Source organism: Pleurodeles waltl, chromosome 1_1 (genome assembly GCF_031143425.1).
Source record: "Pleurodeles waltl isolate 20211129_DDA chromosome 1_1, aPleWal1.hap1.20221129, whole genome shotgun sequence".
In the NCBI taxonomy this organism is placed as follows: domain Eukaryota; kingdom Metazoa; phylum Chordata; class Amphibia; order Caudata; family Salamandridae; genus Pleurodeles; species Pleurodeles waltl.
The window spans coordinates 36192161-36209114 of record NC_090436.1 but is presented as its reverse complement, the minus strand read 5'-3'; the positions used below and the strand labels follow the sequence as shown (position 1 = coordinate 36209114).

The 16954-nt window shown below is 44.9% G+C and overlaps 1 protein-coding gene across 11 annotated transcripts in view; it reads left to right on the top strand.

The window, feature by feature from the left end:
• Positions 1-16954, top strand: part of DCTN1 (dynactin subunit 1) — a 394031-nt gene that overhangs the window by 258504 nt on the left and 118573 nt on the right. For all 11 annotated transcript variants that reach the window (XM_069207920.1, XM_069207653.1, XM_069207629.1 and 8 more), the window contains one exon: positions 5305-5502. In XM_069207920.1, coding sequence (XP_069064021.1) covers positions 5305-5502 — 198 coding nt within the window. The remainder of the gene's footprint in view (positions 1-5304; positions 5503-16954) is intronic.

Genomic DNA, 16954 nt, shown 5'->3' with positions numbered 1-16954 from the left:
TTCTTCCTGCCAAACTCCACACCATATGGTGCTTCCCGGAAGTACAACCTTTCTTCCTGTTCGAGCAAGTTAAACAAAGCTTGACTAATACGTACTTAGAATAGGTTGAAAAATGTTTTAATCAGCCAAATCTATTTTACAAATTATACCTAATCTTAAACCCATATATAAAAAGAACAACCTTTCAAGAACAAGCAGCTAAAAAACCTTTTGGTATTAAACCCAAATCCATTTTTCAGTTCTCTTTTTCTAGTGCTAATTCGGTCTCCAGTTCATTACAGAGTACTCAGCAAACTTGTCCTTTTTTTTTTTTTTTTTTTTTTTTTAATAGAATTAAATAAAAGCAAATAGAAGGATCCCTGCTCATGTCATAACTGGAAAGCACACCCTTAACAATAGTCAGGCGTTATCCCCATATTAGCGATTCATGCAACCACTGTAATGTTAATAAACAAAAGAAAATCGCTAGTGGTCTTTATCACATGACAAAAATATGAGACTGCTATTGAGAATCAACCTTAGCTTTGAGCATTGCGCACTTATTTCATTTAGAGTACATTCTAGAACTTTCCAAGTTAGTTCTCCACTCCTGCAGGTATTGTCATGCTCAATAAATTGTTTCAGCAGGGGTTGGCAGGTACCATTACTACTTCTTGTTATGCTTCTTGCCATAATTCCAAAACCTGTGCCAAAATCTAAAGTCTTCACAAAAAGCAGTTGACATCACTTCGCCAGCCATAGGTGGGAAGATTTTGTTTTTAAATTGTACCCTGTTGCAAAAGAACACAGAAGTAGACCCTGATGATTTTAAAACAGTTTTTTTTCTTTTGGCAGCTGTAGATCGGTGGTTAAACTTGCAGAGTTGTAGTTGTGCCATGTGCAATTGCTGTTGTTACATGAATGCTTGTGAAATGTGGTACACCTCCTTGATGCCCTTTCTTCTTATTGCAAATCTGTTTCAGCCTGAACGCTCCACTGCCCTGCAAGGAGCTGTGGTCCATGTTCTATTGTTCCTCAAAGAGCAGTGTAATCAGTAGTGATAGGGCTGGAGAAATGGCCTGTACTTTGCCATCTTGCTTTTCAAGGGCACGTTTGATTTCTGTAAATGGTTGATAAAGATGTTTAGGTGCCTCATTCTCATTAGTTAGTTGAGTGGCTCCCCCACATCTGTCTCTGGAAAGGTTTTCCATTGCCCTTTCTGGGCTCGAAGAAGTTGAGGGTGACAAAAGGTAAGTGTCCGGTTCCTTTGTGTTTGCTGATTGCAAGCCCTTTGAAGTGCAAATGGGGGAGGGCATACTTCTCCCCCAGCCATCCTGGCAGGATGGCCAATCGTGCCCACACTTAGTTCCCTTTGTGTCACTGTCTGGGAAGAATCCACAAACCCCAACAGCAGAGCCAGAAAGGGACAATCCAGTCTTTCTGCCCGCTTCCCCTCCCACCCCACCCGATTGATTCTTCTGAGTGTTGTTTTAAAATGTGGGCCAGGAGAGTAGGGCTGAATCCCAATATCGTACTACTTGCCATGGTGAATGGCTGCACTTTCTGTGTTGTAAACGTCCGGAATACATAGAGATCCTGAAAATTCCCACCACCCTCTTGCCTCGATAACAACATTACCCAGCTCGTGTGGCTGGGCCTAGTGACCATGACAAGAATGTATCACACCAGAGTCAAAGGTTGTCCTCACAGGGCACTCCCACTGACATTGGTTTGATTGTTCCTGTTGTGTGCTAAGCCCAGCCATACAAGTAAGGGGAATGCTGGGTGTTCGGAATTTTCTGGATCCCTGGAGCCCCATTCTCATAAGTTAATTGAGTGGCTTCCATCTGTGTCTTTCCATGGCAGCCTCCTTGTGGTTCCCACTTTTTGGAGTGGTTTGTAGCTAATAACACCAGTCAGAACATGTCATGTTCACTGCTGAGCAACTGTTGCTTTGTTCTTGATCGTTTCAGTGTGCACTAGGGGGGCGTTGATCTACCTGAATGCTCTGGCTGTGTAAACACATTAGAAGCAGCAAAGTAGAGCCTACTCTTAACATAACTTGTCTCTATGCATCCTCATTATACAGCTTCCCAATCGTCTGGTTCCTCGCTGTGCTTCTCCGTTTGATACCTATATTTAGTGCTGAAGTTCTTATGGGTGTACTTGAGTATGTGCATAATGTCACTGGTGTTGAGAGAGAATGCAATATACTGTGCAGCACATGGCATAGCATCTCCAGAGCATAGTTGGTTATAAGGTATAATTCTGTCTCGCACTGCACGGCAGAAGCAGGGTGAGGTCCAAAGTTTGTCTTCTGAGGAATGTTAAGTTAATGTTGTCCATAGTGTGAAGCTAAAAAAAACACAGCAGCAGTATACTGTGGTGTCGTGCCTCCACATCACCAACTTTGGCATTGTGGTTCATTGAAACCTCTGTTGGAGGTTGTTGTATTCTTCATGTCTGAGGGGTGTGCACTGCTTCCTGCTGTGACAGCATCAGCAAAGGTTGTAGAAGCATTTTCTGACTTTTTGAGTGACTAGTCTCGACATGGAGCAGTTTCAGTCATTCACTGATTCCGGGAGTTTATGTCACAGAAATGCCAGGAAAACTGTGTCATTTTTTGTAAAAGTTTGAGGTTTGCAAGGGCTTCTGGTGAGAGCTATGCAAGTCACCGCACTCTGGATCACTCTGGGTGTCTAGTTTTTTTTAATGTGCAGGTTTGCTAGGTAGGTTTTCTATGTTTCCCTAGGTGTCTGATGAGTTGGGGCCCAAAATCCACATCTAGCCACATTGCAAAAAAGGGTTAGTTTTCATTGGAAAAATTTGATGTGTCCATGCTATATTTTGTTCCCTTTCCTGTCACTTGCAAAAGTAAGGTACCGTTTTTGTCTGGAGACCTGTGAAAACACAAAAAAAATCATTTTTTGCACACTGGTCTGCATGTTCCCGAAGGCTGGGATAATGATTGTGGCTTTAGCAGAACAAACCTTTCATTGATGCCATTTTTTGGAGGGGATAAAACTGCTTTTGCGGAGTCCTTTTTCTGTAGCTATATTTTGGCTGCTTGTTAGTCTCCTCCGAGGGAATCCACAAATCCCGGGTACCTGTAAAACCGCCATGATGATGGAGATAAGAGAGTGCAAGTTTGTTGTGTACTCCTTATGTGGGAAAAAGTTATGGTGGCCTAAGCACAAAGTATCCCAAATAGCCAAAAAACGGCTCAGTACTAGGGTGAAAAGAAGCCGCAGCAGTTAAGGGGTTAAAGAGGTTTTTAAATTACAATTAATTTGAGTGTAAACTGCATATCCCTATCTGCTGCCAATCCAGAGTTATCATGTATTAAATGTAGTAAGGTAGCCTGGTGTTAGTGGGAGAGCTAGGCCAGTGAAAAACCTCTAAAGTTTTTCAGTGCCGGGACATGTAAAACTTAAGCATGCATGTTCTTCATTTTCACTACACTGCTACCTGCCCCGTGAACCTTTAGAGCTTATCATATGTGTGCCTTGTATAAACTAAAAGGGAAAGATTAGGCCTGGCAAAAAGTTACCTTGCCAGATCAAAATGATAGTTTAAATCTGCACTACAGAATACTTTTTTAATGGGTGGTACAATGAGTGCTGCAGGTCTACTAGTAACAATTAATCTGCAGGCACTGGCTACATATGTAGTACCTTTCACTAGGACTTGCAGCTGAATTAAATATGCCAATTGGCTGTAAACCGATGTTATCATGTTTTAGGGAGAGAGCACAAGCACATTAGCACTGGTGAGCAGTGGTGAGCAGTGGTAGAGTGCACAGAGTCCTAATGCCAACAAATTCGAACTCAGCAAAACAGAAGGAGTGAAGGCAAAACGTGTGGTGGAATACCACACCAAGGATTTCAGGTCTAAAATATCCTAAACTCAGATCAAAAACACACAAATCTGTTAATAGAATGCTATGGTTTGAAATAGGAAATGGTTCTCAAAATACTATTGAGAGGTCATAATGCATTCCCTTCAGATACACTATCTCACTGGAACAGGCAACACACTTTCTAAAAGAAATAAAACTGAACAGCATGTTGAGGAAACTCTCTTATACAAGAGAAGGTGACATTGTTCAAATGACTTCACCCATGGATGTTTTTTAAGTGTTGTAAAATCTTTAAAAATCCAACCGTACCTCAGTTCAGTATACTCAATTTTTTTTAAACAAAAATGTATGCACTTTCAGTTTGGCCGTTTTTCTTCGCTCAACCATAATTAACAATTGCTTCTCAAGAAAGGTGGAAATAAAAACTGTACACTATGTGGGTTTTTAAAATATTACTTGATTCATCTGGTCTGTATCATGCCAACTCGGTCAAAAGATCAGAGGGAGCTCTTATGGTGTGCTTTTATTTAACGTAACATTTGATCATGCAATCCCTGCTTATCTTGATCTCTACAATACAGTTCTTAACTTCCGATTAACTCAGTTCCTGGTACGTTTTGGAAACGTCCCTCCTCTGATTGCCTTTGACTGACAAGTGAGCGAATACCTGTTTTATCAATGCACCCTATTCTCCAATTTTATTATGGGCCGAAATTGTGTTTTTGCTACCTCTGTGTTCTGTTGCCAATTTATTTGTGTTTTATCAGTTGGTAACACCTGATGTGTTTTAAATGCCTTTTATTTTTGATTCATTTATGCAATAACTTTATGCATAATAATCTTGATTCGACTGACTGGTACCATAGCCCATGCCAGGTTTTGTCAGAGGAGATCTTCAGATGTTTTCTGCTTTGGGTGGGTATTTTCTTCACCTTTAGTGGTTGCAATCCTTTTGTCTACAGCCAAGCCGAAAAAAAGTAACTCAAAATATTGAAAGTGATGAACACAATGTTAGAAGATCTGGAGATGAATCCCATTATTTTTCTGTGTTGTTCTCGTTGCCTCCCTTTAGTAACCACCTTTGTAATTTCTCTCATGAGATCATATTTCCACACTGTTGGTGACATTTAATAGTGGCTTCTGTGGAACAGTTAGGAAAACCTGGAAGAAGGTCTGATAAGTGTGAACTGGAGAGAGATAGTTGAGTTATACTCAGGGTTAGCGTAATTCATTAATGGTGTATTATCGCAGTTTTGGGGTGGATTTCATGTTATGGCGGTGAGCAGGCAGCAGTAATCAAGGGCCAGATGTATCAAAGGTTTTTACCCATTCTATGTCTATGAGAAAATGTGTTAATACATATGGCCCTTAGTGCATTGCCTTAGCTCACCGTACCCACAAATGGCTATTTACATTTTTCAGCATTTACAGCAACTACAGAATAACCTGCATTTCTCTTTCTGTAGGAGGAAGAGAGTTTGCGAGCTCAGGTGAAGGACCTTGAAGAAAAACTGGAAACCCTGAAGATAAAGAGGAATGAGGATAAGGCAAAGCTGAAGGAGCTTGAGAAGTACAAAATACAATTGGAGCAGCTTCAGGAATGGAAGAGCAAAATCCAAGAGCAGCAGGCCGACCTTCAGCGCCAGCTGAAGGACGCCAAGAAGGTAAGTATCCCTGATGAAGAGCATCGTTTCATGGCCGTTGAGATGCTTCGTTTTTTTCTCTCCCTTTATTTTGAGTCCATCATTTGATGAATACCTCTGTTATGCCTTTGTGACGAATTTGGTACTGAACTCTAAAAAAAAATCTTTAACAGAAAAGCTATCCCATGTCCCATTGTCTTTGTTTTTTTAATTCTAATCTTTTGCTGCAGACAGTTTGTTCAAAGCTGCAGTTTGGCTTACTCAAGTCTCAGAAGCCTGCGTAAGACTCTCTGTATGAGAAAAAGAACGTGTTGAACGAGTAAAGGGTTCTTATCCTTTGTCCAGTCAGAGCGCCCTCCTTAAAAAAAGGTGCATTTAGGTGGCACTAAAGAAAGATATGCCAGCTCAATAGCTGCATGTCTTTTTTCTATTGATGTAGATTTTAACCACATTTTTTATACTCTTCTTTTTTTTGATGATACCAGACTGAATTCTCTGACAATCTTCTAATCGAGTACCAGTTATTACAATGTGGATGCTTCTCATTGCCTTTTGAGCGGTTGTTTTTTTCCCATTCATGCAAGGAGTTTTATTAATTGTTGAAAGTTGTTTTACTGATGCTTGTGTACTTCTCCATGTCTCTTAATATCAGCTGTTGAGTGATGATGATATTATCTTTGATTAGAGTTAGAATTCAAACCTTTAATATTATCTTTACTGGGGCAAAAATGACTTTGCAGTTGTGGTAAAAATGGTATCAGTTGAACAAAGTTATAAATATTCTTGTTCACAACAGAGGAAGTAAATTTCCAGGCATATATTCCAGAAAAGGTAAAATGGTATTCCATGAACCCCAAATTGTTTTGGTAGTAATATTGTTCAAGTGCTTTAACTTACTATTCCCTTTTCCATCTCTAGATGCGGGAGCTGAACTCACAGGGCCGATTCACAAAGGGCCTCTGCAGTCGAGGCAGAAGCCTCTCAATCAAGGCAGGGATCCTGCACTCGTGGTGGGACCTCCATACTGCAGTTTCCCATTGTGGAGGACCCGCCACGACTACGAGTGCCCTTTGTGAATCAGGCCCCAAGTGTTCATTGCATGTGTGATTGTAGATACACAAGTCTTAAATAATCGTGCCATCTAGTATTGAGCTCAGGTGTTTAAAAGTTTTTTTTTTGCTTTTTTTTAAGGAGTCCTAAGTCACAAGATGTGCTTTGCCTTCTCCCTTAGATCAGAATGTGCCCCGGCACCGACTCCATCTTGATTGTTTTTTTTTTTCCTGCTGTCAGGTTCAGATGTACTTGGAGAGGGTTCAGAGTTCACTGTGTTTCTTACACATTTTTCAGGCCCATATGGTTAAATTTCAACATGGACATTTTGATGACTGTCGGGTTACTTCACCAGACACCTTCGAAGCACCGCTGACCACCTCTCAGTGGCTCATACACCAGGGTCCTTACGGGCCCTCTGAGGACCCTGTGTGCTTCCTCAACACCAGATAATGCAGATTGGAATGCAGTTATGTAACTGACACCCTTCACACATTGCCCCTGCACTTCAAAGTATTCCTGGTCTTATCACCACAATGTCTGCAATTTGTGCCTCTTGCACCAACCAAAACGCCTCCTGCCTCATCTTCTGCTTGTAGGAGAGAGAGGCACAGGGCACACTACAATGTGCAACAACAAGGATCCTCCATAACTCCAGCCTTTTTTTGAGAATAAGATCCCTTCAAGGCACTGCACAACATAAGACCGGCATACCTCAACCACAGACTCACCTTCTATGTACCAGATGTCTCCGCTCCTCCCAGCTGGCCCTTACAGCCGTCCCCAAGATCTGGATAAGTACAGCAGGAGGAAGATCCTTCTTCTACCTAGCAGCCCGGGCGTGGAACACACTTCCCCTCAAGCTCAGACAGACCGCATCACTGAAGCAGTTCAGGAAGGACCTCAAGACCTGACTCTTCGACTGAGCAGCACAACTACATTCCGTGACTTGAGACCCTATGGGTGATTAGCTGCCCTTTACAAATCCATGATTGATTGATTCCTTCTTCTTCAGGAATCCCAGTAGCTCAACCGAGCTTAGAGACCATCCTCGATTGAGTCAGGAGAGGAGGAAGTTGTGCCAAAAATGACAAGTCCTTGAACCAAGGACATGAACATGGACAAAAGAGGCTGCTGCTTCCAAGGCTTTTGCCTGCTTTGGGTTCTGGTTGGCACCTAGAGAAGGCTGTGGAGTGGTCCAAATCTCCACCTAAGGGTATCAAGCACTATCACTCGCACAATATGTTAACTCCAAAAGCACCTCCAAAGCAGGTGCCAAAGATCCTGCTGACGCTGAAAGCTTTGTTAACAGCCTGATCCGAAGAAACAGAGGCACTGATACTGCAGCTACTGCAGGAGGATGTCTACACGGGGCAAAAACTTCTTTTTATTCACTCTTTCACCTAGATGATCCCTACTGATGTCCTCAGAGAAGCTCCTTGTAAGTCCTTCCGAGAAGAACCCTCTTCAGAGACCCATTCAGAGCTGACACTGAAGGCGGACACAAAGCTGTCTCCTATATTTCTCACCTCCATCCCCTTCTCCACCTTCTCCTCCCCTGCCACCGACTTCACCACAGTCATGCACACTCCTTCCCATATTGTTCTCAATCTAGGAGCCTGCCACCAATTGATAAAGGACATAGTTAGAAGTGGTTGTTAACCATTTTGGACAGTTTTCTGTGGAAAAATTGCAATAACAATGACAGTGTGATATTTTACACATATGATGTTTGTGAAAAGAATATAAAGAAAGGTTCGATGGCACCTGTCGCTGTAGATACACATGTTGTGCATAGCCCGCCATCTGGTGTTGGGTCGGAGTGTTACAAGTTGTTTTTCTTCGAAGAAGTCTTTCGAGTCACGGGACCGAGTGACTCCTCCTTTTGTCTCCATTGCGCATGGGCGTCGACTCCATCTTCGATTGTTTTCTTTCCGCCATTGGGTTCGGACGTATTCCTGTCGCTACGAGTTTCGGAACGGAAAGTTAGCTAACTATCGGAAGATTACGTCGGTATTGTTGCGTTCGGGATCGGCTTAGATAGAATCGACACCGCATCGAAGATTGAAGAGCTCCGGTGCCCTTCGGGGTAGTTTTCGATCCCCCGTCGGGGCCTGGTCGGCCCGACCGCGTGTAGAACAACGCTGATGGAACGGACCCCGTTCCGTTTCTGTCCCAAATGCCACAACAAATACCCGTATACAGACCAACATTTGGTCTGTAACCTGTGCCTCTCGCCTGAGCACAGTGAAGAGACTTGTGAAGCCTGTCGTGCGTTCCGGTCCCGAAAGACACTCCGTGACCGTCGAGCCAGAAGACTTCAGATAGCGTCCACGCCGACAGCACACCGGGAGTTCGAGGAACAAGAGGAAGAAGAAACCTTCTCGATCCACGAATCGGACTCCGAGGAATTCGACGATCAAAGAACTGTGAGTAAGACGTCGAAGCCAACACACAAAAGAAGTGAAAAGGCCCAGGGGATGCCACTGCCATCAGGCCATGGCTCGACCCATAAATTCGGTGACCGACCATCGGCACCGAAAAAGGCCGAAACAGTGCCGAGATCGTCCGACTCCGGTCGAGACACCAGCACGCAGCCTGCTCGGGACCGAGAAAGTGCTGCTGAAAAAGATCGACGCCGAGATACCGGTGCCGAAACGGCTCGACGCCGAGACAGCGGCACCGAGGAAGATCGACACCGAGAGGTTTTGACTCCAAAAAAGAAAAAGGTCACCTCGGAGCCGAAAAAGAATACAGACAGGGTTTCGGTGCCGAAACAACCCGCAACCGACCCAGTTACCGGCTCCTATTCAGAGGAGCAATCCCTGTCCTCTCAGATGCGAAAGCATAGATTTGAGGAAGAATTGCAATCCACCGAAGTGGACCATACGCAAAAAACGTATTTTCATACAGGAAGGAACAGGGAAAATAAGCACCCTTCCCCCTATTAGGAGAAAAAGGAGACTGGAGTTTCAGACAGACCAAGCACCACAAACAAAAATGGTGAAAAAGGTAACTCCGCCACCCTCTCCTCCACCTGTAACTAATGTTTCACCAGCACAAACTCCATCACATTCCCCGGCTCACACCACCGTGAGCCAAGGTGACCAGGACCAAGACGCTTGGGACTTATACGACGCCCCAGTGTCGGACAACAGTCCAGAGGCGTATCCTACAAAGCCCTCACCACCAGAAGACAGCACAGCATATTCACAAGTGGTGGCTAGAGCGGCAGAGTTCCACAACGTAAACCTCCACTCAGAACCAGTCGAGGATGACTTCTTATTCAACACCCTCTCCTCCACCCACAGCTCCTACCAAAGCCTGCCCATGCTACCAGGAATGCTTCGGCACGCAAAGGAAATCTTCAAGGAGCCGGTCAAGAGCAGGGCAATAACACCGAGGGTGGAAAAGAAATATAAGGCACCTCCCACAGACCCTGTTTTCATCACCACACAGCTGCCACCAGATTCCATCGTAGTAGGAGCAGCTCGTAAGAGAGCCAACTCCCACACATCTGGGGATGCACCACCCCCAGATAAAGAGAGCCGCAAGTACGATGCAGCCGGAAAGAGAGTCGCAGTACAAGCTGCAAACCAGTGGCGCATCGCTAATTCTCAAGCACTACTTGCGCGCTATGACAGAGCCCATTGGGACGAGATGCAACACCTCATTGAGCATCTACCCAAGGAACTACAAAAGAGGGCTAAGCAGGTGGTTGAGGAAGGACAGAACATATCTAACAATCAGATACGCTCCTCTATGGACGCAGCGGACACGGCTGCGAGAACAATTAACACATCTGTGACTATAAGAAGGCACGCATGGCTACGAACGTCTGGTTTTAAACCAGAGATACAGCAGGCAGTGCTCAATATGCCATTCAATGAGAAACGACTGTTCGGACCAGAGGTCGACACGGCAATTGAGAAACTAAAGAAGGACACTGACACTGCTAAAGCCATGGGCGCACTCTACTCCCCGCAGAGCAGAGGCACTTACAGCACCTTCCGCAAGACAACCTTTAGAGGGGGGTTTCGGGGTCAGGCCACACAAGCCAGCACCTCACAGGCAACACCGTCCACCTACCAGGGACAGTACAGGGGAGGCTTTCGGGGCCAATACAGAGGACAATTCCCTAGGAATAGGGGAAAATTTCAAAGCCCCAAAACCCCTACAACCAAGCAGTGACTCACATGTCACTCATCCCCTCCACACAACACCAGTGGGGGGAAGAATAGGTCTTAGCAATTATCCAACATGGTTATTGCATAGAGTTTCTACAAATGCCTCCAAACATACCACCAAAAGCACAGAATTTATCAAAACAACATTCCAACCTTTTGGAAATAGAAGTTCAAGCATTATTGCAAAAGAATGCAATCGAACTAGTACCAAAGGCACAAATAAACACAGGAGTTTATTCACTGTACTTCTTAATACCAAAAAAGGACAAAACACTGAGACCAATCCTAGACCTCAGAATACTAAACACCTATATCAAATCAGAACACTTTCACATGGTCACGCTACAAGAAGTGTTACCATTGCTAAAACTACAGGACTACATGACAACCTTAGACCTCAAAGACGCGTATTTCCATATACCAATACATCAATTGCACAGGAAATACCTAAGGTTCGTATTCAAAGGAATACATTACCAATTCAAAGTATTGCCGTTTGGTTTAACAACCGCACCAAGAGTCTTTACAAAATGTCTAGCAGTAGTGGCTGCACACATCAGAAGGCAGCAGATACACGTATTCCCGTATCTAGACGACTGGCTAATCAAAACCAACTCACTGACAAAGTGCTCACACCACACAAATCAGGTCATACAAAACCTCTACAAACTCGGTTTCACCGTCAACTTTGCAAAATCACACATTCAGCCGTGCAAAGTACAACAATACCTAGGAGCAATAATAGACACAACAAAAGGACTAGCCACTCCAAGTCCACAAAGAATTCAAAATATCTACAATTTCATACAACGCATGTATCCAACACAAAGAATACAAGCAAAAATGATATTACAACTCCTAGGCATGATGTCCTCATGCATAGCCATTGTCCCGAACGCAAGACTGCACATGAGGCCCTTACAACAGTGCCTAGCATCACAATGGTCACAAGCACAGGGTCACCTTCTAGATCTGGTGTTAATAGACCGCCAAACATACCTCTCGCTTCTATGGTGGAACAGTATAAATTTAAACAAAGGGCGGCCTTTCCAAGACCCAGTGCCACAATACGTAATAACAACAGATGCTTCCATGACAGGGTGGGGAGCACACCTCGATCAACACAGCATACAAGGACAATGGGACGTACATCAAACAAAACTGCATATAAATCACCTAGAACTGCTAGCAGTTTTTCAAGCACTAAAAGCTTTCCAACCAATCATAACTCACAAATACATTCTTGTCAAAACAGACAACATGACAACAATGTATTATCTAAACAAACGGGGGGACACACTCAACGCAGTTGAGCCTTCTAGCACAGAAGATATGGCGATGGGCAATTCACAACCACATTCGCCTAATAGCACAGTTTATTCCAGGGATCCAGAATCAACTTGCAGACAATCTCTCTCGAGATCACCAACAAGTCCACGAATGGGAAATTCACCCCCAAATTCTAAACACTTACTTCAGACTCTGGGGAACACCTCAGATAGACTTGTTTGCAACAAGACAGAACGCAAAATGCCAAAACTTCGCATCCAGATACCCACACAGGCAGTCCCAAGGCAATGCCCTATGGATGAACTGGTCAGGGATATTTGCATACGCTTTTCCCCCTCTCCCTCTCCTTCCTTATCTAGTGAACAAATTGAGTCAAAACAAACTCAAACTCATATTGATAGCACCAACTTGGGCAAGGCAACCCTGGTACACAACACTGCTAGACATATCAGTAGTACCCCACATCAAATTGCCCAACAGGCCAGATCTGTTAACACAACACAACCAACAGATCAGGCATCCAGATCCAGCATCGCTAAATCTAGCAATCTGGCTCCTGAAATCCTAGAATTCGGACACTTACAACTTACCCAAGAATGTATGGAAGTCATAAAGCAAGCCAGAAGGCCATCCACTAGGCACTGCTATGCAAGCAAATGGAAGAGGTGTGTTTGCTACTGCCATCAGAATCAAATCCAACCATTACACGCATCTCCAAAGGATGTAGTAGGTTACTTGCTACACTTACTAAAATCTAACCTAGCTTTCTCTTCCATTAAAATACACCTTGCGGCAATATCTGCATACCTGCAGATTACCTATTCAACTTCACTATATAGAATACCAGTCATTAAAGCATTTATGGAAGGCCTTAAAAGAATTATACCACCAAGGACACCACCCGTGCCTTCATGGAACCTCAATGTTGTCTTAACAAGACTCATGGGTCCACCTTTTGAACCCATGCACTCTTGCGAAATACAGTTCCTAACCTGGAAAGTTGCATTTCTCATCGCCATCACATCTCTACGAAGAGTAAGCGAAATTCAAGCATTTACAATACAAGAACCTTTCATACAACTACACAAAAATAAGGTAGTCCTAAGGACTAATCCTAAATTTTTACCGAAGGTTATTTCACCGTTCCACCTAAATCAAACGGTAGAACTACCAGTGTTCTTCCCACAGCCAGATTCCGTAGCTGAGAGGGCACTACATACATTAGATGTCAAAAGAGCATTAATGTACTACATTGACAGAACAAAAAGCATCAGAAAAACTAAACAACTATTTATTGCATTCCAAAAACCTCATGCAGGAAACCCAATATCAAAACAAGGTATAGCCAGATGGATAGTTAAGTGCATCCAAATCTGCTACCTTAAAGCAAAACGACAGCTGCCCATTACACCAAGGGCACACTCAACCAGAAAGAAAGGTGCTACCATGGCCTTTCTAGGAAATATTCCAATGCACGAAATATGTAAGGCAGCCACATGGTCTACGCCTCACACGTTCACCAAGCACTACTGTGTAGACGTGCTATCCGCACAACAAGCCACAGTAGGTCAAGCCGTGTTAAGAACCTTATGTTCGATGGCATCTGTCGCTGTAGATACGCATGTTCTGCAATAGCTCGCCATCTGGTGTTGGGCCGGAGTGTTACAAGTTGTTTTTCTTCGAAGAAGTCTTTCGAGTCACGGGACCGAGTGACTCCTCCTTTTGTCTCCATTGCGCATGGGCGTCGACTCCATCTTCGATTGTTTTTTTTCCGCCATCGGGTTCGGACGTGTTCCTGTCGCTCCGAGTTTCGGAACGGTAAAAATAGTTAATTTCGGAAGATTTTCGTCGGTATTGTTGCGTTCGGGATCGGCGTACTTAGATTCAACACCGCATCGAAGATCGAAGAGTTCCGGTGCCCTTCTGGGTAGTTTTTTCGATCCTCCGTCGGGGCCTGGTCGGCCCGACCGCGTGCTGAGGAACGCCGATGGAACGGACCCCGTTCCGTTTCTGCCCCAAATGCCACAATAAATACCCCTACACAGACCAACACTTGGTCTGCAACCTGTGCCTGTCACCTGAGCACAGCGAAGACACCTGCGAGGCCTGTCGTGCGTTCCGGTCCCGAAAAACACTCCGAGACCGTCGAGCCAGAAGACTTCAAATGGCGTCCGCACCGACAGCCCAACGGGAGTTCGAGGAACAGGAAGAAGAAGGTACCTTCTCGATCCAAGACTCAGACTCCGAAGGATTCGACGACACACAAACCGTGAGTAAGACGTCGAAAACCACACAAAGAAACATTTACAAGGCCCAGGGGACGCCACTGCCACCAGGCCATGGCTCCACCCATAAATTCGGTGACCGACCGTCGGCACCGAAAAAGGCCCAAACAGTGCCGAGATCGTCCGACTCCGGTCGAGACACCGGCACGCAGCCTTCTCGGGACCGAGAAAGTGCTGGAGACAAGCCTCGACACCGAGATGCCGGTGTGGACACGGCTCGACGCCGAGACAGCGGCACCGAAACAGATCGACGCCGAGAGGTTTCGGCCCCGAAAAGGAAAAAAGTCACCTCGGAGCCGAAAAAACACGCAGACAAAGTTTCGACGCCGAAACAAACTGCAAGCGACCCAGCTTCAGGCTCTTATACAGAAGAGCACTCGCTAACCTCCCAAATGCAAAAGCATAGGTTTGAGGAAGAGCTACAAGCAACTGATGTGGACCATACGCAAAAGCGTATCTTCATTCAGCAGGGGACAGGAAAAATAAGCACCCTTCCCCCCATTAGGAGAAAGAGAAGGTTGGAGTTCCAGACGGAACAAGCACCACAACCAAAAGTGGTTAAAAGAATTACACCACCACCCTCTCCTCCGCCCGTGATTAACGTTTCACCAGCACAAACTCCATCTCACTCCCCAGCTCACACCACCATGAGCCAGGGTGACCAAGATCAGGACGCATGGGACCTATACGACGCCCCAGTGTCAGATAACAGCCCGGAGGCCTACCCTACAAAGCCATCTCCACCAGAAGACAGCACCGCGTACTCTCAGGTGGTGGCTAGAGCAGCACAATTTCATAACGTAAGCCTCCACTCAGAACAGGTCGAGGATGATTTCTTGTTCAACACACTCTCCTCCACCCACAGCTCCTACCAAAGCCTGCCTATGCTCCCTGGTATGCTCCGGCACGCAAAAGACATATTTAAGGAGCCGGTCAAAAGTAGGGCAATCACACCAAGGGTGGAAAAGAAGTATAAGCCGCCTCCTACGGACCCGGTTTTCATCACTACACAGCTGCCACCAGACTCTGTTGTTGTAGGAGCAGCTAGGAAAAGGGCCAACTCTCACACATCTGGAGATGCACCACCCCCAGATAAAGAAAGCCGCAAGTTCGATGCAGCTGGTAAAAGAGTCGCAGCACAAGCTGCAAACCAGTGGCGCATCGCGAACTCCCAAGCACTACTTGCGCGCTATGACAGAGCCCACTGGGACGAGATGCAACATCTCATTGAACATCTGCCCAAGGACTTCCAAAATAGGGCGAAACAAGTGGTTGAGGAGGGACAGACCATCTCCAACAACCAGATACGTTCCTCCATGGACGCTGCAGATACAGCTGCACGGACAATTAATACATCTGTAACTATCAGACGGCATGCATGGCTCCGAACGTCTGGATTTAAACCAGAGATTCAACAAGCAGTTCTCAATATGCCTTTTAATGAAAAAGAACTGTTCGGTCCAGAAGTGGACACAGCGATTGAGAAACTCAAAAAAGATACGGACACTGCCAAAGCCATGGGCGCACTCTACTCCCCGCAGAACAGAGGGAATTACAGCACATTCCGTAAAACGCCCTTTCGAGGGGGGTTTCGGGGTCAAAGTACACAAGCCAGCACCTCACAAGCAACACCGTCCACTTACCAGGGACAGTATAGAGGAGGTTTTCGGGGACAATATAGAGGAGGGCAATTCCCTAGAAATAGAGGGAGATTTCAAAGCCCCAAAACCCCTACTACTAAACAATGACTCACATGTCACTCACCCCCTCCACACAACACCAGTGGGGGGAAGAATAGGTCATTATTACAAAGCATGGGAGGAAATCACTACAGACACTTGGGTTCTAGCAATTATCCAACATGGTTATTGCATAGAATTTCTACAATTCCCTCCAAACATACCACCAAAAGCACAAAATTTAACAACACACCATTCCAATCTCCTGGAGATAGAAGTGCAGGCACTATTGCAAAAGAATGCAATCGAATTAGTGCCAAACACACAAATAAACACAGGAGTTTACTCACTGTACTTTCTGATACCAAAGAAGGACAAAACACTGAGACCAATCCTAGACCTCAGAGTAGTGAACACTTTCATCAAATCAGACCACTTCCACATGGTCACACTACAAGAAGTATTGCCATTGCTAAAACTACACGACTACATGGCAACTTTAGACCTCAAGGATGCTTATTTCCATATACCAATACACCCATCGCACAGGAAATACCTAAGGTTTGTATTCAAAGGAATACATTACCAATTCAAGGTACTGCCTTTCGGATTAACAACCGCACCAAGAGTCTTTACCAAATGTCTAGCGGTAGTCGCTGCACACATAAGAAGGCAGCAAATACATGTGTTCCCATATTTGGACGACTGGCTAATCAAGGCCCACTCGTTCATACAGTGCTCAAATCACACAAATCAGATCATACAAACCCTCTTCAAACTCGGGTTCACCGTCAATTTCACAAAATCCAAAATTCTGCCACGCAAGGTACAACAATACCTGGGAGCCATAATAGACACATCAAAGGGAGTAGCCACTCCAAGTCCACAAAGAATTCAAAATTTCAACACCATCATACAACGCATGTATCCAACACAAAAGATACGGGCAAAGATGGTATTACAACTCCTAGGCATGATGTCA